Source organism: Pithys albifrons, chromosome 6, assembly GCF_047495875.1.
Source record: "Pithys albifrons albifrons isolate INPA30051 chromosome 6, PitAlb_v1, whole genome shotgun sequence".
Taxonomy (NCBI): domain Eukaryota; kingdom Metazoa; phylum Chordata; class Aves; order Passeriformes; family Thamnophilidae; genus Pithys; species Pithys albifrons.
In genome coordinates this window covers 14,759,046-14,780,555 of record NC_092463.1, presented here as the reverse complement: position 1 = coordinate 14,780,555, position 21,510 = coordinate 14,759,046, and the positions used below count along the sequence as shown (strand labels likewise).

Below are 21,510 nucleotides of genomic sequence, written 5' to 3'. Positions count from 1 at the left end.
TTGTTATGAGGTCACCATGCAAACCTTCTCTTCTCCATGCTGAACAGCCCCAACTCTCTGCCTGTCTTTGTAGAGGAGTTGCTCCAGTCCTTTTGCCAACTTCATGGCCTTTCTCTGGACTTACTCCAATAGTTTCATGTTCTTCTTATGTTGGGGACACCAGAACTGTACATAGTACTCAAGGTGGGTTGTCACAAGAGGAGACGAGAGGGGCAGAATTACCTTTCCTGCCCTGCTGGCCACATTCTTTCTGATGCAGCCCAGGATTTTGTTGGCTTTTCTGGGTTGTGAGCACACACTGACAGCTCATGTTGACAGCTCATCATCCTCCAGTTGTTTTCCTCAGGGCTGCTCTTAGTCACTTCTCTGCCCAGCTTTGTAGGGGTGTCTGGGATTGCCATGACCCAGGTGTAGGACCTTGCATTTTGCTTTATTCAGTTTCATGAGGTTTGCATTGGCCCACCCCTCAAGGTTGTCCAGGTGCCTGTGGATGGCATCCCTTCCCTCCAGCATGTTGGCTGCACCACACAGTTGGTGTTGTCAGGAAACTTGCTGAGGGTGCACTCAAGCTCAAGAATGAGCTTGAAACTAAACTGTGCTGGTTTTGCACAACTGTTGTTCCAAACTTGGTGCTTATACCATTAACTGTATGGCTTCCTTGATGCCTGCTGTTGATACTGGTGGTTTTGAGTACAGACAAAAATACCAGTGATTGAACTGAAATGATTGTGTCAACTCATCTTATTGAAGATCTTTTAAATTATTTATCCATAGGTACTTCAAATGAAAGCATTCCTCAAACTGCCACACAACCAGCCATTTCTCCACCACCAAAGCCTACCATCTCTAGAATTGTTCCCTCAGCGTATCTATTAAATCCATCACCAAGAACTTCAGGAAATGTTGCAACAAAAATGCCTAGCCCTGTCACAGCAGTGAAAAGGACATCTTCTCCCCATAAAGAAGAGTCTCCTAAGAAAATTAAAATTGAAGAGGTATTTTAATTTGAAATTATACCATAGTAGAAATATTTATTTCTCCCACAGAGTACTGATTCTCATATTCCAGTTTTCAGATGTTTTGTACTCTGATTGCATTGCTGCCTGATGTTTTTAGCTAAGGCATTAGTATTTTTTATTATGGTGATATTCATCATGTTACACATGTACTGCATTGCTACATGCTTGGATTCTAAATTCTTGTCTTAAAAGCAATTATTTTGGTAAGACTATAACATATTAAGTCTTACAACTAATTCTGTCCTCAAAAATGCTTTATGACCTTAGTGTATTGTTGATTTTTTAAAAAAAAGTTTGTATGATTTCTAATAGTTTCTGTGTTTGCGTTTTAGCAGGATGACATAAGTGAAGATACGAGCTGTATAGATTTGAATGAACCTGAAAAACCGGAAACTAAGGTATCTATGCCTAGACCATATAATTTTATGTATATTAATTGGGACTCCTCATTGTGTAAATTACTGTGTTTCCCTCTAGGAATGACTTAATAGTGTGTGTAGGTATAGTCTCTCCAGTAAAGATATCAAAATTAATGTTATTTTTTTAATGCTGAAGTCACTATTGATGAATTACAGTCCATTACCTGCTTCCAGGCTAAGTAGAGCCTGAGTCCGTAGCCACACAGGATTGTGACTTCTTAGCTGGTCATTCTCTTGGTATTATATAAAATGAAAGAATTATTGATGATACTTGTATTTCAATTTCTTAAATGAAATCAAGGATTTGTCAATATGCTGTGTTTTGCCTGCATCCCGAACCTCAAATTTGTTAATTAAAGAACAGTTATCCTATGTATACCATTGGGAATTTTGGATGTTGGACTGAGACATCACAAAAGCCAGGTGCTGCCCTGTACACTTTTTAGATTAAAATAGTTTCAAGTGATGGTAAATAAATGTTTTCTGGCAGTGAAATTATTGTATGAAGTTACAGCATACCTTTTGGAGGCTTCAGAAGTTAAAACGTGCCCCTGTAGTATCTTGTAATTTACCAGGCAATTTTTCTGCTTAGTGGGGAACAGAAAGGGTGGCAGTCTTTCTTTAGCCTTATGATAGTGGCTCTCCACTTGGGCATGTACAGGTTTTATAGGGCACATTCTATTGTCCTTGGAATACTCTGGAAAGTATGCTTAAACTTACATTTAAGTGCTTAGGTTTACAGCTTCAACTCCCTTAAGTGAGGAGTTGTATCTTGTTATGTAGTCACCTTGAAATCTCTTTGAACCTAAGACAGGGGAGGGCAGAAATAACATGTAAGCACTTAATCTTCACTTCGAAAATAGATCCTCTGGATACAGATAATTAAGAAAGACATAGGTAGTCTTTCTAGCTTTTATTGGCAGTCTCTTCTAAATCTTGTGTCCTTAATATGCCTGGAAGGAAATGGAGAAATGAAATTTTTTGATTAACATAAACATAGATTTTTGTTCATTGAAACGCTTGCCTTTTTGTTAGAGTATGGTTACTAGGTGGTACAATTTTAACTCTCAGAGACTGTTTTTATTAAAATGAGACTGTGCCATTGTCCTGCTTTAGCCCTGTAGTCCCGCTGTTGTCTCTGAAAAACAGGCGCTGATATCATCTGTTCGTTCAGAAAGCTGATTCAACCTGTTAAAGCAGCATGAAAACTTTTCTGGCAGAATGGCAAAAATACTGGAAAAGGAGTTGAATTTTCAACAAATTCTGAAGCTTTTCACATGATCTTTGATAATACACTTTTTGGTTTTAATGAGCTGAATGATATGTAAAGTTTTCCTATATAATTCTGTATAAAAGGTACTAAGTGGTTAAACAAGTGACAACTGAGAAGTGATGTAGCTTGTGTTGGTGTCAAATTTCTAATCAGCAAAACATTCTCTAGTGTGGTGATTCCTCCATTGTAAAAGGAAGGGCATCAATGCAACAAGCACCAATGCTTGCCTTTTTCTGTTGCTGTATATGCACAATATACAGCATTCTGGTTAGTGGAGTTCTATATAAGTAGCCTTTGTAATGGGAAGTGGTCTACCTCTAGTGATGCTTTTGTTTTTTTCAGGAGCAACCTGAGACAGAAGTGAATGTTAATTCTCAAGCAGAAACTCTTCAGACAACTTCTCTGCAAGCTCCTCAGGTACTGTTTTTAAAAGCAGTACTTCCCTGTGTGCATGTACTAATCTGCGGGGAAAGCGTTGAAATGAGTCCAGATGTTAAAAATAAATGTATAATTTTAAATATAAATCCATTGTATGGAAACCTACTTCTTGTTACTGTCACAATTTTTGTGTTTTAGATGGTCATTGATCTTATTGAATGTGCATTGTAGCTAAACATGTATGGCTTGCCATACAAACTGACCGAAGCTGGATTCACCCTTCTGAATTGTGCCTTCAAAGTAAGGGGCTCAGTTTATTCCTTTGTGCTTTGCACACCACAGAATAATCCTTTCTAACAAGGAAACAAATGCTTTAAATAGCTGCTCAAAGATTTTCAGGTAGAGGTTGAGAATGTCTGAAATGTGACTTCATATTCTGGTATTTTTTGTGATAGAGAAGTTGTAATTCCTTAGCCAGCTGTGTGGCTTCACTGCAGATGTTAAAAGTGTAGATGTCCATTGGAAAAACAGACACTAAGAATTCACTTAAATTTTTGTTTCTGTTTCTTGTAACAACTTTTAGGGAGCATGTCTTTGTCTTATTGGCATTTTTAAGCTTCTCTTAGTGCTCTACTGATTAAAACTGCATTATCATAAAGCATTTTATTCATGCTTGAATCCTTAAATGATATGTAGGTAAATGTATTGGTTGAAAATGGAGACCTACTGCAATAGTAGTAGTGCTATTTCTTACTGGATGTTTTGAACCATACGAGCAGTACTGAATATAAAGAGAATAAAATTGTTTGGCAAGAACCGTAGATGCTACATGGGCTCTTTAAACTGCTACAGAAAGTTTTTAGATCATTTATTCAGTACATGAAGTCTATTTCACCTGTTGTTGAGTGGTGATTATATAAAGCTCTCTAGCTTTTTTTCAGATTGTGTAGTTGTTACTTTAGGAAAAGTAAGCTCTAAACTACAAAAGAATGGTGAGCCTCTTCTGTTGTTTTTGGTGTTCTCATTGGCTTTGTTGAAAACACTGCCCATGTTGCAGAAAATAGAAACATGTCAAATTCAGATCAGCACCAACCAGAGAGGTTTACAGGGGGCAGGGGCAAGGCAGGGGTCGGAGCTATTTTGCCCTGGGTCCTTGTTGTGTTTGCTTTGCTACTGTATCAGTCAGTGTTAACTCTTACTGATTTCGTTTAATAAAGCAAAGTTTAAGAGCAGTTATTTTAATGCAATTTTCCCCCATGTGTAAAATGTACTTTGTATTAATGTTGAACATTTGTAACATAAGAAAACCTTTTATGATAAATGATGTGCAGTAATACATAATAAGTGGGTTATTGGGATGGCAAATAATGTGCCACAGTGGAAGAGAATAAACATAGAGGCATACAAGACAAGTGAGAAATTAATAAATCACACTCAGTCTTGAGAGCGTTTCTTTTCTGTGTTTCGTGTAGTTGGCTTTAGATATAATTTTGCTGAATGATATTTGAGAAAAAAGCATTCAGATTACTATCAAGGTGGAATTCTTAATGCATTCATACAGCATGTTTTTTAATGTTTGTCATATTTTTTTTCTCATAAATCTAAACCAGTATGAAAAAATTGGAAATTTGACTGTAAAGAGTTTTTCAACAGTCTGGAATGTGAATGTATGAAAACACATACTTTGCATTGGGGTCAGCTTTTCATCACTCATTTGTATGGGATAGAGACTTAACACTGAATTGTTAAAAGGCATTTTTAAATACTAAACATGTAGATCAGATAGTCGATGTCACTGATGCAGAAACCTTGTTATGTGGATATTATGTTTTACTACGATAGAGGTTATTAGTAGGCTTAGCTTTATCTATAGCACTTGCTAATTTCTTGGAGTTGTTGAAAAGGGTAATGCACATAAAGACCTTTGTACAAATTTTCTTTAGCAAAGACTATGGAGGCAATGGAAATACCTGTTTCTATATTTATGATTTGTAATTATCCTTATCTTCATATATTTCTAAAAAGTGTTATAAAAGTCTTGATTTTGAAAATTACTGCCAATTACTACAATATTTTGCTTTTAATATTTACAAAGTTAAAATAAAACTGAACTTCTTCTTTCCTTTTCAGAAAACACCCAGTACAGACCTTTCAGATATCCCTGCTCTCCCTGCAAATCCTATTCCTGTTATCAAGAATTCAATAAAATTGAGATTGAACCGGTAAAAACAACCTCAGGGGTCCATAAACAGTATCTGCCAACTCAACCTGTTGTCTTCTAATTCTAGAAAAAAAGGAGAATGGAGGGTGCAAGACTAGAACATAATCACAAATGGATTTAGGTATATTTTGTGCACTTCCCTTTCTGGACTAAAATTGCCGCTTGATTGGAAGTCCAGGTTAGTATGTGAAGCCAGGAGTACAATTAATGTGTTAGCAACAGTTGCATTAAGTATTTCGAAAGATTACTGCCTTTAAAAACATGAACACTATTTGTAGCCATATTTGACATTCTGATTGAATTTGTTTGATGCATTGTTTCAAAATTGAGAAAAAACTGGCATAAGAATCCCTTAAATGCACTTTTATGTACTTTTTTTATTGGAATATGACTAATTTTAGATGTTTAGCTGATACACTTTCATTTTATTGAAGAATATCTTCAATAGTAGTAATTTGCAAATTGGATGACATTCTGTGATATACTATGCATTGAAAATAAAGTGTATAGTATATGTAGTTCAACTGCCATCAAGCAGCAGGAAAATACAATGTCAAATCTTGGGGTTATAAGACATAAGTTGAGGAAGTAATTGGGAAGTTTTGGTATTGATGGGACATGATTTAAATGTGGTCTACTTTTATTTGTAGGATTGTTTTAAGGTGCATACAGATCGGCAATCAAACAGTAAATAAACTTTCTTTTGAGTTAATTGAACTCCTTATTCCCTTTTTTGATCCCTTTATTTCTTGGGAAAAGCTGTTTCATTTAGTGTTGAGGGGTTTTTTTGTTTGTTTGTTTGGGGTTTTTGTTGTTTTTAAATTTTTCGCCTTGTATGCACCATATAGGACAAAAGAAAAACAAGCCATGTACTTACTTGGGTTCCCCACTGCCCCTTACCTAGTCATAATATCTTGTGGCCTCTAGGCACAAATTCAAAATTTGTCCCATGACTAAAGAATTTAGGTAAATGTGTGCCTGTAAAATACAACACCTGTCTTGATGGCCTTTGAATCACTAAATATAAGATAATTTTTGTACACTCCATAAAGGTCCTGTATACATTAAAAAGTTTCAAATTTTAAATAAACACAAAAAGACTTTTCCCTAACAATTTTAACCTTTTTATTTTTAGATGGCTCATCAGAAATAGTTTTACATACTGAACAACACCAAGTTTTTAAAAATCATATTTCTAGTAAGCACTTGACATCTACTAAGCTCTCTTACTCCTATTTTTTGTTCTTGTAGTCCTATCAAAAAAGTAACAGCCTTTTCTTTTGAAAGAGCTGAAGCTCTCATGGCAAAGAACAGCAGTATTTGAGGAACATGAGGGGTACCAACAGTAATACCAGATGTAGATAACAAACTTCATGTTACTATTACTTAAGTCTGAAATATGTGGGATGTCAAATCATACTTCCCATACTTTGATTAGCATGTTTTACGAACTCCCTTCTCCCATTGTGCTCCATCCTATTACACGTTCATCTTTCATGTTAAAGTTAAATTACTTACACTCTTCCCCTTATCCTTCTAAATTAATTCTCCAAAGTCAGAGTGTAGCTTATCTTTTACTTAGGCTGTGCAGTAACTGAAGGGGTTTTTTTTTCTGCCATTTGTCTAAGATGTCTAGTATACAATATTTCTCTTTTCCTTGCCCTGTGCAGCCTGCTGTCGTCCACCCCCAAAGAAGGTTATATCTTAACAGTTGAAGTGTACAAGCTGTCTGTGTATTTTGTGTAGCTATGGAGTTTAGATTGAAATTGCCAGGCACAAATTTAGTCTTGTCATTTTGTTTACACATCGGAAAATCTTTTTCATTTTATTAAACGTTTCATGTAACTGCACCCAAGTTTTGCCAAGCTGGAAACTTGGAATCTTACTGTATAGTGACTTTTTAATTCTAGTTTTCATAACCTGGAGATCAGACTGTTGCTTTCGCATGATGTACGTAGTGTCTCATGACTGGAGTTTGCTTTGTTTTATAGTATCTGTACTCCTTGTATTTTTCAAGAGCTATTTTGTAAACAGATGATGTATTTCTCCATTGAAAACACAATAAAAAACAGCACAATCCCATGGTTGTCTGATTTTTCTGAATGTACTAAATTGATTTTTCTTTCTTAATTTGTAGTTAGCTCTTAAATTTTCTGCTAAGTCAAAATACAGTACAACTTGATAGAAATACTACACAATGCTTATTTAGAGAAGATTCATTTGTTTGTTGTAGGAAGTGGAAGTAACACTGAAAAGGATGTGGAGTTCTAGTCTGTTCAAGGGAAAGGTTGTACATTATGCAGTGGCTTGGTGGGGGCAGAGTTTATTGTAAAGGAACACTCAAAACGTTTTAAGGGCATCCATTCTTTCTCTCGTGATTAGGAATCAATCTTAAATTCTTCAAAGCTGACAAAATTAGCAGAAACGTGTGCCTAAACAATTTAAGGCTACACCATTTTCTTCAAAAGAATGAACTTCCTTTTTTATAAACCTTGGCTGGAAGAGTTTTGGCAGCACACGCTGCTCTTACTCCTTACGTCAGCAGATGGCACTATTTCTCTTCTTGGCAAATAGTTTGAACGTGCCCTGGAATAAAAGGAAAACTTAATTGTAGCTGTGCATCACTTGATTGATCTTTGTATCAGCATGAGCCCAATCCTCTAAATGTTTGATGTAACTTTAACATGTAGTCTTCTTTTGACTAAAATTCCTTTAACTGCTAAAACCACTAGTGTTTATGGTCTTCATATTATAATTGCCCTGCCTAAAACAATAAACCTTGTTGTATGTATTTTTTCACAGCATGCAATTGCTTGTCTTGTTTAGAACATCTTTATATCTTGCCCACCACATCTCCCTTTTATCACAGCTGATGATGTTATTTATGGCTTTAATTAATCTTTTATTTTCTCTGACCAATAAAAATCGGCTAGTACATATACAGATTTCTGTTCAGTGTTTCTCAGCCTACTGGCTATGGGATTCAATAGCTTGATTTTCTGACCTGCCCGTTGTCAACCTTCAAAAGTTCACAGACTCAAGGATTCGCAAACAAAGAACAGAAAATTACTTTTGTAGCCAAAATAATTAACATTAATAAGCCATAGTTTAACAGATGGCTTTAGACATACTGATATGAATCAGACATTTGAGTTGATGAGTTCTAGCTAAAGTTGTGCTTCCTTGCTGTAGGTAGTATGTGTGCATGCCACTTCTTAGATGCACTTCTTAGTGCATTTCTTGTGGGTTTGGGGTTTTTAGGTTTGTTTGGTTTTTCTGTTTTAAACTGCAAAATCTTTAAGCTTATAGCTACAAATATCTGATAACTGTGTAGTAGTGAATATCAGTTAAGAGTAAATACCTTAATGGGAAAATTAATTTTGTCAACAGAAAGTTAAAACAGTTCTTTAGCATCTAGAATAACCAAAAATCAGCATAGCAAGAACACACTAGATGTTGTTGCCCCAGAACCTGTACTTAAATGCCTGAAAAACTAGTGTGGTAGTTTCTGAGGAAGCAGAATATCACAGAATCACTGAATATATACTGAGTTGGACAGGACCCACCAGGGTCATCGAGTCCAAACCTTAACCCAGCACAGGACCATCCCCAAGAGTCACACCATGTGTCTGAGACTATCATCCAAATGCATCTTGAACTCTGTCAGGCTTGGTGCTGTGACCACTTCCCTGGGGAGCCTATTCCAGTGCCCAACCACCCTCTCGGTGAAGAACTTTTGTCCGATATCCAACCTAAACTTCCCCTGACACAACTTCAGACCATTTCCTCGGGTCTTGTCACTGGTCACCACAGAGAAGAGATCAGTGTCTGCTCCTGTGCTTCCTCTCAGGAGGAAGTTGTAACAGCATTGTGGTCTCCCCTCAGCCTCCTCCAGGCAGAACAGGATATGTTTATGCTCTCATAATAGATATTATTTGAAAGTTGTGTGCATTTCTGCAAAAGGCAGTTTGCATGTTGAAGTGATGCTAGCATCATTTATGTAACTTTATGAAGACACTAGTCAAGTACCATTTCTCTGATTCATTTCTTTGCCATTATTGTGCCTGAACAATACTTAACTATGTGTTGTAGCTTAATACTTGGTATGTTCACTTTTTTACAGATTCAATATTCATGTTGGAAAAACGTCAGTAATAAACTGGGTTTAGTTTAATAGTCTTAGTAGAATTAAGTATCTGTTCAATAGAAACAAACCCTCTTGGCTTTGCTGGTTGAGGCAGATGCAGTTTGATACATCTACAAAGGTCAAAGTAATAATTTGAAATACCTACAAATACCAAACATCTGGTAATACTGAAAGAATGCAAATGAAAAAGATAATATGGTGAACCACCACTGGATATTCCATCTGGGTTTTTTTGGTACTTTAAATATTTTTTTAAATAAAGTTTAGGTGGTTTTGTATTCTAACTAAATTCTGGAATGCTCTCTTTAGGTAACTTTTTTTTCTTCCTCCCACATGAATGAATGAATGAATGAATGAAGCAGATTGTAGTTCCTATTCAGCAAGTCTGGATTTCTTAATAACCTCGATATTATGTTATCTCTATTCTAGTGCAATGTTTAAAATAAACTAAGAATGACAATGTCCTACATACTTAATTGAATTTTACCTCATAAACTCTACTGAATTTAGAAAAAGTAAAATTTAACAGTGTGCTGATGGTTGGGGAAAAAATGTTTAATGGTATGTGTAGATATTTTGAAGCTTTGGTTTTGGCAGTGAATAACTGTCTCTTAATAAGAGCCAAAATCCAGGAAAGTAATAGGAAGGGCTGAAGAGGAAAATTACTATAGATATAAGGTGATAAACCCCCCAGCTTATTGGGTAAGGAAAGCTGCATGCATTTATTTAACGTAAGAAATTAGACCAATGCAATTAGACTGCCCTGTAATAACTGTGGCTCACACACATACTGGACAGCTTACAAGTGTGTTTTTGTCTGCCTTATATAATCTAGTGCACCTTTTGTTATATTTGTAATTTTAGAAGTAAATTTCCTGAATAAGGTTACTTAAATTTTTACATGCTTAAAGTCTACACATCATATGACACTTTTCAGTTCATCAAAGATTATTTCTGTGGTGTTTGCTTCAGTTAGGGTTGTACACTGACCTAAAGCTGGTAAAATTATGGAATGTTAGGTCAAGTACCCTTCATTGATCGGGTACTTCAAATGGCATAAAGATAAAACTGCAGGCAAGATGGGCAGTCCTTGACATTTGAGAAACAACTTCTTCCCCTCCTCACCTCTCGCCAAACAGAAGTTTGATTCTGAGTAAACATTATAAATGTGGTGCTTCTTAAAACAGCCTGTAAGAGTTTTGTGCTGCAGCTTCTGCTTCAGCCTTCCCGAGAGCCTGCCCTGCACGGTGTCTGATGCCGTGTGCCTTCCAGAAATCTGGCATGCGCACTGTCCTTGTTTGCACGCTCAGTCTGCAGCAGAGCTGTTAATAAAGAGATTGATGATAAAGTTGTTGAAAAGAGACAGTTGGACAGGACTGCTCACCATGAGTGACAGAGGGCACGCTCTGCCTTCACAGCCAAGAACGCTGCCCCCAGCAGAGAGCCGGCCATGCCTGCTCGCTGTGCCAAGCCTGCTCAGCGCGTGGGGAGAGGAGTCTGCAGCTTGTACGGAGGATTTCAATTAGCTTTTCAGCTTGCGCTCTTAAAGTGAGATTTCTCTTATTTAGGATTGGCACACAATTTTTTAAAAACTTCATGACCTCTTAAGGGTTCAGCGCTGATATAAAGGCTACTATAGATAAGTTCTGAAATTTTTGAGAATGGTCTCCTAGGCCTTTTAAAATATGTCAGTGGGGTCTGGTTCAACGAAGTGGAGATTCTTATAATTAACATTTTTTGCTTTTATGGAGAATAAATGCATTATTCATGTACTCAATCTAGACATTAGCTTCTGAAGGAATCTCCCTGCCAAGATATCATAAACTTGATTCAACTCAGTCACGTGACTGGAATAAGAGAAGCCTAGGATGATGGATGGAAGCATTCATTGTCTCAGCCACAGTTTATCATGTGCAAGTTTTATCCATCACAATGTAGAAAACAGTAAGACTGAGAAAATGTTTGATAGTTTAGGCCATCTGCTTGCACCCTATATTAGAGTTATTAGTGATTATTCCTACTGTTTCTTACTGTCATCCAGAACAGTGTGTGGATTTTCTATTCCCTAGTGATCACTGACCACTAAATGCAGTATCTCCTCTGGGAGTACTTTTTTTTTCTTGTAGCATCTCGTCCTTGTTGGTAGTGAGATAAAAAGATCCTCACAACCCAAATCAAGAACAATGCTTTGAAAAGCAGTTTCAATAGCCCACTCTTCAATGTTCTGCTTTTGAATGTGTTTATAGGAGGAAGATCAATCATTTTGGTCTGATTGCATTTTAAGTGCTGGTAGATAATTTTGTGTGGGCAAATTGTACAAATACTAGTACAGACGTCTCCCGGGATTATTTTCCACAGGACATAATTTCATAATTATTTTTTTAGTAGGTTACTAATAAATGAATAAATTCATTCTTTTTGTGTTCTTCCTGATTTCTAAACAACAAAACTCTTAAGAGCTTCTACTGTTCAATGAGCCTTTGACCTCAATAGGAATGAAATCTTGTTTTATAGTAGCTGCTGTGAATAAAAAAGGTTTTGAATTGATGTAATAACAGTTTTCTAGTGGCTGATACAGGCACAAGAAATTTTTCCCCAGTTTTTAAATTTTGTATCTTGACTTAGGCCACTTAAAAAACCCTCACACAACAAAACTTCAAAATTTGCATTCTGTCAATTAACTGACTATGATTATAATAATCTAAGCAGAAGACTTTTTTGTTTTTAATGCAGTGATATAAGCTAACTCACTCTTGCATTTATGTTTGTTCTGAAGGTGTAGGCATTGGTTGATGGTCTCAGTAGTGTTGCTCTGAATAGGACCTGTCTAGCTAGAAGCGCACTAGATGTTCTGTCTTCCAGATACAGTCAAAATACAAGTTTGATCTAGTATATTAGGATATTTTTTTTAGCTTAAAGGATACGTTTATGTTTGATTTACTGTAAGATGTATTTTTAAAAATGCATGGAAGTCACACTTTGAGTTGTTGCAATCACAACTGTGTGTGACTTTTGTGTGTTGACTTTTCCTTTCTGGCCCATTAGTTTTTCAAGGATAATCCGAACATTCTTCATGGAAGTAGGCTTCTCAGTTTGTTTAAAATAGAAATGTCTTTAGCTTTTATTACTATTTTTCATACTAGTATCACTAATTTTTATTTTCAGCACCCACTGTGATGTGTCAGACTGAATGCAACACGCCTTACCTTACAACATCAAAAACTTTCAGAGAATTGTGGGAATGAATTACCCATTCCTGTCCGTTTCATCAGTCAGATATCATCAGTGTGTTCTTCAGCTGTAACACACCATTTTGGTGCTTCCTGTTACAAAATATTTCTAGTGGTTTAGTTCCATCAGAATGAAAGGGATCATAGGCATATTGTTTCAAAGGTACTTCTGTGTGGCTGTATGAGAAAGTATTATGTGTGAGTAAACAAACTAATCCCAACTATAACTTGTCACTATGATACTAAGCAGTTTGTTTGAAAGGCTGGCTCAGAGCAAAGCCACGCCTAAATGCTGATCCTGACTTGTGTTATGTGTGACTTTGACAGGGCTAGTGACTCTGCTTCAACCATTCTATATATGAAATGAGATTAGTGATCATCAGATGTTTCACAAATACTGGCTGTTAGCATTTGAAAATGTCTTGAAATTTTTACATAGAAGATACTTTGTTCCATTGGATTTTCCTATAGGCATGAATCCTGCATCACTTGAAACTCATACACTAGTTTTTACAATCTCTGTTTTGTATCAGAAATATCATCTTTGTATCCTGCTGTAAATTAGTTCTAAGGACATCACCCATAAGAGGAGAGGTTCCTGTGCCTACTATTAGAACAATGTTACAATAGAGGAAAACAACAAAATTGGGCAGCTGGGTGCTGTTTTTATTTGGAGACAAGCTGCATCCTATTTTACCTCTTTAAGAAAGATATTTTGATATAAACACATAGGCCAGTATTTGGTAGTTTTTCCCCAGGAAAAAATAGGGAGGTTTAGACCCTAAAAGCTGTATATCTGTTTGCCATTCTATTATCAGCTATTGAAGACTTCCCTCTTCTTTCCATTTGCTTATATAATGTCTGCAGACTTTGTAGCTCATGGCTACGTTGGTACAATGCATGTTAAGTATAACTTCTCTGAAAATAAATGTTGCTACTTGCCTTTTCAACCTCTGACAATACAAACTAAGATGTTGTTATGATTCGATGAAAGTCCTCTGCCCAAATTAAGGTGCAAAAGAGACCAAATGCTGGTTCAGCAATAGCAACTTTATTTGTCGTGTTAAGTGTATAGGGAAAAGACAGAGAGAGAGGGGAGAGAGAGATAGTGCAGGCAGAAAATGGTCACCAGTGTGAATCCAGCAGTGTCCCACTGGTCCTTCAGTGCCATGGGCTTCTTTGTGGTGGTGAGGTCCCACCCAGTTCACTCCTCCAGTCACTTTTGTACCATCCCTCTTTAGCATGGGGAGGGAGAGGGTAGGAGTGGTCTCGCCATTGCATGTGCTTGGGTCTTAGTTTGGTGGTTGCTGGGTGACTACTCTGGGGGTCATATGAGGCAAGTACCCCCAAAATCAAGCGTCCTATTTGTGATCCCACTTCTTGTGTGTGTGCAGTTCGACACATGGTATGTAACAGACAGCAATGGAGCTTTGCCTCGAAAAGTATTTGAGTTGGTCCTGCCTCCTCGAGGCCAGAGCTGAAACTGTTTCTTTACATCTGGAACAAGTTTCACCACAGAGCGGAGGTTTAAGGTATGTGCTTTAAATGTGATTGACCCTTTACTTACAGATGTAGAGCTGTGATCTGTTTCACCTCATAAGCAAAACGAAGGAAGATGTTGAGGATGTCATTGGAAGACTGGCTCCTCGTATGAATTTTTCTAGTTGTCCAAACTCCAGTTTCTTTCAGATGGAAACTTGTCTGAAAATTGGGGAAGACTTTGTTCTGTGAGTCTGTTCATGGTTTACATTTCGATTCTTTGCATTGGTAGTTGTAAAGGGTTTTAATTTTTTAAGGCCAATTTAAGTTTGAGGTGCAATTTACATAGGAAATACCAAAAGAACCTACCATTTCTATTTTTCCGTTGATCTGAAAGAAAAAAAATACCCACCAAAATGTGTAGTATGTCTGTCAGCTCTAGAGAAAAGCACATTAGTTTTACAGAGCAGCAGAAGTCAGTCCTTTGCTACACTGCTGCACACAGCATTGCACAGCAAAAATACCTTGGTTTATATAGAAACTAGCCTAAGCAAATAGTGGAAGTTCAAGTTCACCACCTTTTGAGGGTCAGTGCAACACTGCAGAACAAAAATTGGAACTAACACAGGGACTCTGTCATTTTGACAACTAGTTGTAGGCTGGCTGACTTAATCCAGAAACAGGTGTCTGTACTCCTCTACTAGCAAATAAGAGGTGCCCTATGGTGATCCCATTTCCCTTAGATCCTCTCAACACTCTCCAATCTTTTGTTGTTTTCTTCTAGCACACTTCTAAGTAGTTCTGGTATTTTGAAATAACTCCTCCTACTTTATTTTTTTTCTACCTGGAGGACTGAACTGAGGCTGCAAAAATTAAGCCTAACTGTGAGTTAATGTGTGCTATGCTGAATGATTGCCAATAATGCTTTGCTTGCTATCCACATCTTTTATCTCTCATTATCTGAACCTGTTTCTGTTAGAGGCCCCTCAAAGCATCCAAACCTTGGCCTCCTGGATGCTGCTTTAGGTGTGTTTTTCTCGGAGAGGTTAACACAGCAATTGCACTCCCCATATAAGCATGTTTAAAACCTTTGGTTCTGGGAGACAGGTTACAACTGAAACCTGTGAATACAAAAGGTGGTCTAGGCTGTGGAGTGGGAGGGAGGGAATATGCCATGGTATTGAGCAAAACTGTCTTCAGCTGGCCTGGTCCTGCCTGAAGTAGGACAAGTATTGCACTATCTTAGATCTCTTCTGTGAGCTAAAACTACTTATCACCAGGTTAGGAGAAAAATTATGAAAACAATGTCATCTGATGGGAATCCAGGCCACTGAAGAATAGAGTTTACTTTGGATCTTGGAGTTATTTCTAAATCCTTAGGATAGAGGTTAATAGGAGTGACCTAGATGCTATAGCCTTAGGATCCTTGGGGACAGGGGGATTTCTTATTTATTTAGACATTGGTTATATGCCTGCAGATATTAAATTCAAGATCTTCTTCAAGATTTTCTTCATAAAATTGTTGTCAAGGGAAGATGCTTCCTATTGTCCACTGATCAAAAAATTACAGTATATAAAAATGTTAAATCAGAGTCCAGGTATATGCTGCCCACTGCCACTGGGAATTTTTTTATAGAGTATGGAATCACTCTGGAGGAAGGACTTCTTTTGTGTTGGAATTGAAGTATAATATGCATCTTCCTAAGAGTTCTTTTACAGCTTCTAACTGTTTCCAGATCTACAAACTGTGATGGCTGATTCTGTACACAGTGGAACATGAAAGAGACTTTATTTAAACAGCCGTGTATATTTCCACTGATAAACCAGAAACTGAAATATGGACAAGACTGATAGGAGAAGCCGTTTGTCCAACTGACTCTCTTGGCACCTATCCATTTCTTTCTCATTGACTTTATAATATTTTGGACCTTTCATCTGATGATCTCAAAGCTTTTTGCAAACATTAATTAAGCCTGTTGATGCCCCTGTGAGCTGAATAAATACAATAGGTGTGGTTTAGATGGGTAAATGAAGATACAGAATAGTTGTCTTGCCCAAGGTCGCCTAGTAATTCAGCAGTGTTGCTAAGAGGTAGAAACCGGCTGCCTGACACCCCTTTCCAATCACTGCGTTTAAATCAGATTCTCCCAGATAAATGCAAACAACAACCAGACTTTCACAATGGGAAAGATGACTACAGCTCCCTGATTGCAGTTTATATTCTGACAATGGCCTGAGCTTTTCTACAGTACTAAATTGTTACTAGCCTTTGCAAAAACAATTATCTGCTTCGTGCAACCAGCCCAGTGAAAGAATTAAATAGTAATCTAAAAAAAGTCACTACTCAAAACTGTAGTTCTGTGTGTTTAATATTTCCTGGTTTTACCTAATATCTCTTAAGATGTGTAAACCATGTCTCTTCATGGCTTGCTTATCTGTATTCAAGAAGAGGCTATCCAGTACTTTAAAAACATTATGTATCAGGAATGGGACTAGCAGGAATATGAAGCAGGGATGAGAAAATAAAGAAAAATGGAGATAGATCTCAGAGGACCTTAAGCTTAGTATTTGTGATATGAGTTTGTTTCTTATCAGAACTTTATTGGATCTACCTTGTCACCTGAATACAGAAGGCACATACCTACTTTTACTGCTAAGTTGAAAAATATAGAAATCTGACATGTTTACAGTATGTGGAAAGAATGTGTGTACAAAATGGTACATCGTGTGAGAGCATTACCTTCACACAGGACACTGGTCTTGCCTTGTGCAGGGTGAGTTTATTTTTCATAGTTCTTTTAGTGCATGAAATGTTTTGGAATCCTTTTGGGATGTTACGATGTCAAGACTCATAGCCTCTGGTTTGATTCTTCTTGCTGCTAGTAAAATAGTTAATGCTGCTAGTTAGTTCATTGATAAGTTCATCAATAATTTTTTTGCTTTCTACATTAAACAAAACTAGAAATTGGTGAACAGTCTCCTAATGCTGCTGCTGTATTTCTAAACTGATTGTTGCAGGTGCTGTGCTGCTAAATTCGCATCTTGAAGTGTAAACTGCAGAGGGAGATCTCCAAGCAGCTACAAATTAGCTTGTGCAGGAAAACTCATACTTTGTATGCAGTGTACTGGCCCAGGAATAAACACCCCCAATTGTTCTGATACTTGCTGAAAGTGGCAAAGCATTTTGCAACAAGCATTTTGTAGGCCGCTGCAGGGCATTGGGAGACAAAGGTAAATGTGTTAACACAGCTCAGTTTAACAAGTTTTGTTTTCTAGTCTATGATTCTCTTGCTTTTTGGTCCTGCCTATAACTGATACAGGAATAAGGACATAGCTTAAGTCTGGAGTTGGGAAATGGAAGAAAATTATTACTTTTTGAAGAATAATAACCAATACAGTTCTATCTTCACAGAATTTTCTTGAAGGTTTGGTTAGGGGATTTGGTGTAATATTAAAAACATGCTTGTCCTATTATAACTATATCATGCATGTTACTTTTCAGTTTCTTTTTACATTTAGCAGAATACATCAGTTGATACTCAGTGAAATGCAGCCATTTCTAGTCTGGCAATCAAACAGTGCATGAAATGCAGTGCAGTAATGATGGAAAACTATCAGCTCAATATTATCCTGTGTAAACTCAAGCTGATTTGACCTTACTGTACCTTACTTACCTCAGATGTGCACCCTGAGATTATTGTTGTGGTCTTGTTTAGTCAGGAAAAAGAATTAATCCAAAACAGACCCAGAAAGCACATTGTAAGAATAATCTTGCAGAGTGAAGTAAAATTGAATAAAGATTTTAATGCATTTTGGATCAACTCGATTTTGTAGGCTAGAATTGAATTCCTAATTTATTTTTTTAACATGCCTACATAATGAGTATACATCAGTCTAATTTTAAAAATTTCTATTTGAAGTTCTAATTATCTGCACAAATATCTATGAAATTCATCTAATGTTTGTTGTCCATATCTCATTTAGAAACTTTTTTCTTAAGTACATGTTTAATAGCTCTACTTTAAAGAAAATTGTCTTTCTATCAGGCTGTCTCATGTATGTTGTTCTGATTTTTTGGGGGAACATTCTGAAAGAGAGATGAGTTTTTCCTCATGATCTGAAGTTTGAAACACACAGATTCTTTCAGATTTGAATGGCTGACAAAGCAGCTTCTTAAGATAAGGAGTCATTTCAATAGGCTGCCCTCTAAACCACTGATACACAATGTATTATTTGAAAAAAAAAATAGAAATCCCAACACCTACTAGTGGCCAGGGTACCTTTTATTAGTTTACCTAACACTCTGGCAGCTACTGAGCCTGAGTCGTGAGAGCCACCAGGAATGGGAAGATGTGTGGCTGGTGTGTCTGTGGCAATGCTACAGGGACAGGATGGTGCATATGATATATAGGACTTACATACTGGACAGGAGCGGGCTGCAGTACATCTGAGAGCACACAGACTTGATGGTGAGAGCTCTGAGCACAGCCAGTGCTGCCGCGCGCTCCCTCCTTCAGTCCGTTGCATCTCATTAGCAGTCTCTTTCGGTGGAGTGTAAGAAACTCCTTTTGACCGGGGCATGTTGTTTACTTCCAAACCTGTGTACAGCTGGCATAAATCCCTCCAGGCTATGGTCAGAGCTGGAAGCTGGCCATTAATACAGGCTGCTTCTTTGTCATGATATAGACTTAAAGAAAAGAAAGCAGGTGCCCTCCTGGCATTTTAAAAAGAGTCATTCATGAATATAAGATACTGCATTTTGCATATTAGTGTGAGTGCCAATATAAACCCAGCTGTGTGCAAAATAAAGTGAAATATGTATTTCAAAAACTAGGCCACAGCTTTTCTATGGCGCAATCTGAAAGCATTTGAATCAACTTTGCATATGCATAGCCTTTTCTTTTAAAATTGTATTTTTCCTTTTTTCCCCCACCTCTATTTCTTTCTTTTTTCCCCCCTTTTTTAAAAATGTGGTGATTTTGTAAAACTTCTCCCAAGGTAACAGGACAATAACATAAGCACAAGCTGAGCAAAAGACAGATGCCAAAAAACGTGTCTTGAATATGCACCTCTATGGCAACTTTCCATTCCCTTCTGGTCCCAAACCAGAGCTCTTGTACTGAACTGGGATTCTGTTCTTCCATATGCAACCATTTCTGAGAAGACAGTCAGCAATTTTGCTTGGCATTTTGTTATGCTTTTAGACCAAAGTCTGCAAAGCTAAAAGTTCTGTAGTGTTGCCTTTCAGTCCTAAAGGTTGAAAAAGTTATCCTTAGGGTCCTGATAACTGGTCTTGGGAAACCTTCATGCTAAAGAAAAGAGAAATAAAAGGGGGCAAGGGAGTGCAGGGAAAGTAGAAGAAAACCCTCTGGAGTATGGTGGAGTTATCCACCATAGCAGGTAACATCCAGCAGGCAGATAACATCAGGAGTCACCTGTTTCATGGGCCTGAGTGTAACTTTGCCTCCTTGCTCCCTGTATACATTCTTGCTTCTGTTGCCTTCAAAGATAGTCAACTATTTTAAGAAAACCTTGTGAGGAAATAAAAGTGTCCAGAGCTTTTTGGGGTTAGGTAACTATTAAAAAATGGATGTCAGGGACATCAGAAAGATAAAGGGATGTTCTTCCCCTTTGCCCCAAGGATCCCCTGCCTTCCTCTCTGCACAGTTCAGGGTCAGGAGGGGTCATTGCTGAGGACCTGATGGGCCAGGCTTGAGTGTCTGTCTGGGAGTGAAGGTGTAAATGGTCTGGTTTCATCAATGAGGTTATCCAGGTGCTGTATCCACCTGCGTCCCAGGGTCCCTAAGGGAACTGGTGATGCAGCAGGAACCTCAGCAACACAAGCTAAACTTCCAGGTTCTGTAACCAGCAGATGAAACTACCTTTTTCTTTTGTTTTTTTCTTTTTTTTTCTCATTTTTTTTGTGCACTTCTCTTAAATCTCATAATGGATCCATCTGCATTCATAGACAGTTAAAAAGTGTGATCTGATGACAACTCATTTCTCTGCAGTGAATTGTGACTGACAGAGTGTGGTGCTAACAAAACCAGAGGCATTTAAACCTGGGTGTAAGCGCTTGTGAAATAAAGATGTGGGGGTTCAAGGTGCACTGATAGTAGAAATTAATCTATGTAGAGCTGTGTCCGATTGATTCTGATCTATGGGTAGCAATGTTTTGTTTCAGGAGGATTCTTCAGATTTCTGCTAACAGGCGCCTGCCTTTAACAATATTCTTTCACTGTTTGGTTCTGGTAGATTTAATAGCATAGTTGCTAAATTGAGTTTAGATAGCTTATCTTGTATATATTTAGAGATAAGAAGTTCATTTAGGGATTAGGGAATGCTTCTTGTATATGCACCATTAAGCATAGCACATCTGGTACTGAACTAGCAATCAGCAGAATATTGACAAAAGTTATAAAGAAATCTTTTTTATTTTTTTCAGATGAACACACATTTATATGTGAGGTCAAAAAGCTTACATGACAAAAGAAGTAACTCCAAGACCTGTAAATTAAAACCAAACTCATGTTGTGCTTGGGTGAAATATGAGTACTAATCTTGGTTAGAAATTGTTGCAGTGGGTCAAATGATTTGGTGATTTAAAAAAAACATCTTACAGCAGAGTAAGACTTACCTTTTAGTTGTAGTTTCTACTTTTAAGAGAGAAAGAGGATATTGTTTTCTAGTATATGGAAGGAAGTTGAAGAAGCAGTAAGCTGCGAGAGTAGTGAAAAGGAAAAATGAAATATAGACCTTGTTATATCATTTGCTTTAACTGGAGAGTCAAGCCTCTAAAAGTAGCCTTCAGAGCCTCAAGTTCACATTGTTTTCCTTAAAACAAACAAACAAAACAAAGCGATTTAACTAACAGGAAACTGAAAACTTGCAAGTTATTTGGGAGTGAAGTGAGATAGAATGACCACATTACTGATGCTCACCATCTGGTAAGCAAAACCAAGGAGAGAGCAGTGACAGCGAAGGGGATTCATCCAAATTGACGGGTATCTAGTCTTTATTCATACCAAATGTAACATTTTATATTGCAATTAACAGAAAAGTGAATAAATCTTTGAAACATGGAGATGAGCCTTTCAGACATGCAGGTGGTTCTTCTGAAATGCCTGTTTGTGGAGGAGAGATCTGTGTGTATGTATATGCATGGGCAGCTCTACTCCCACCAAGCAGCTCAAGGAAACATTTCTGGGCTATTTATATACTTTATGGCAGGCTGGTTTTGCTTTCTAAGTGGAAAAGCTGATTCATGCTGGTGTGGAAGTTGATTGTGCTGGTGGTGGGAGAGGCAAATTTGAGGCACATGAGGATAATGAAGCGGGAGATAAG

The 21,510-nt window shown here is 37.3% G+C and overlaps 1 protein-coding gene across 4 annotated transcripts in view; it reads left to right on the top strand.

Annotated features, from left to right (window-relative positions):
- PAPOLA (poly(A) polymerase alpha) overlaps positions 1 to 7,392 on the top strand; it is a 41,102-nt gene extending 33,710 nt beyond the window's left edge. For 2 of the 4 annotated variants that reach the window (XM_071557567.1, XM_071557566.1), the window contains exons 19-22: positions 775 to 995; positions 1,355 to 1,417; positions 3,054 to 3,128; positions 5,220 to 7,392. In XM_071557567.1, coding sequence (XP_071413668.1) covers positions 775 to 995; positions 1,355 to 1,417; positions 3,054 to 3,128; positions 5,220 to 5,315 — 455 coding nt within the window. In that variant the 3' untranslated portion in view covers positions 5,316 to 7,392. Of the gene's footprint in view, positions 1 to 774; positions 996 to 1,351; positions 1,418 to 3,053; positions 3,129 to 5,219 lie in introns of all 4 variants that reach the window. The other 2 variants (XM_071557565.1, XM_071557564.1) reach the window with 1 other exon arrangement.
- Positions 7,393 to 21,510: the final 14,118 nt, after the last annotated feature.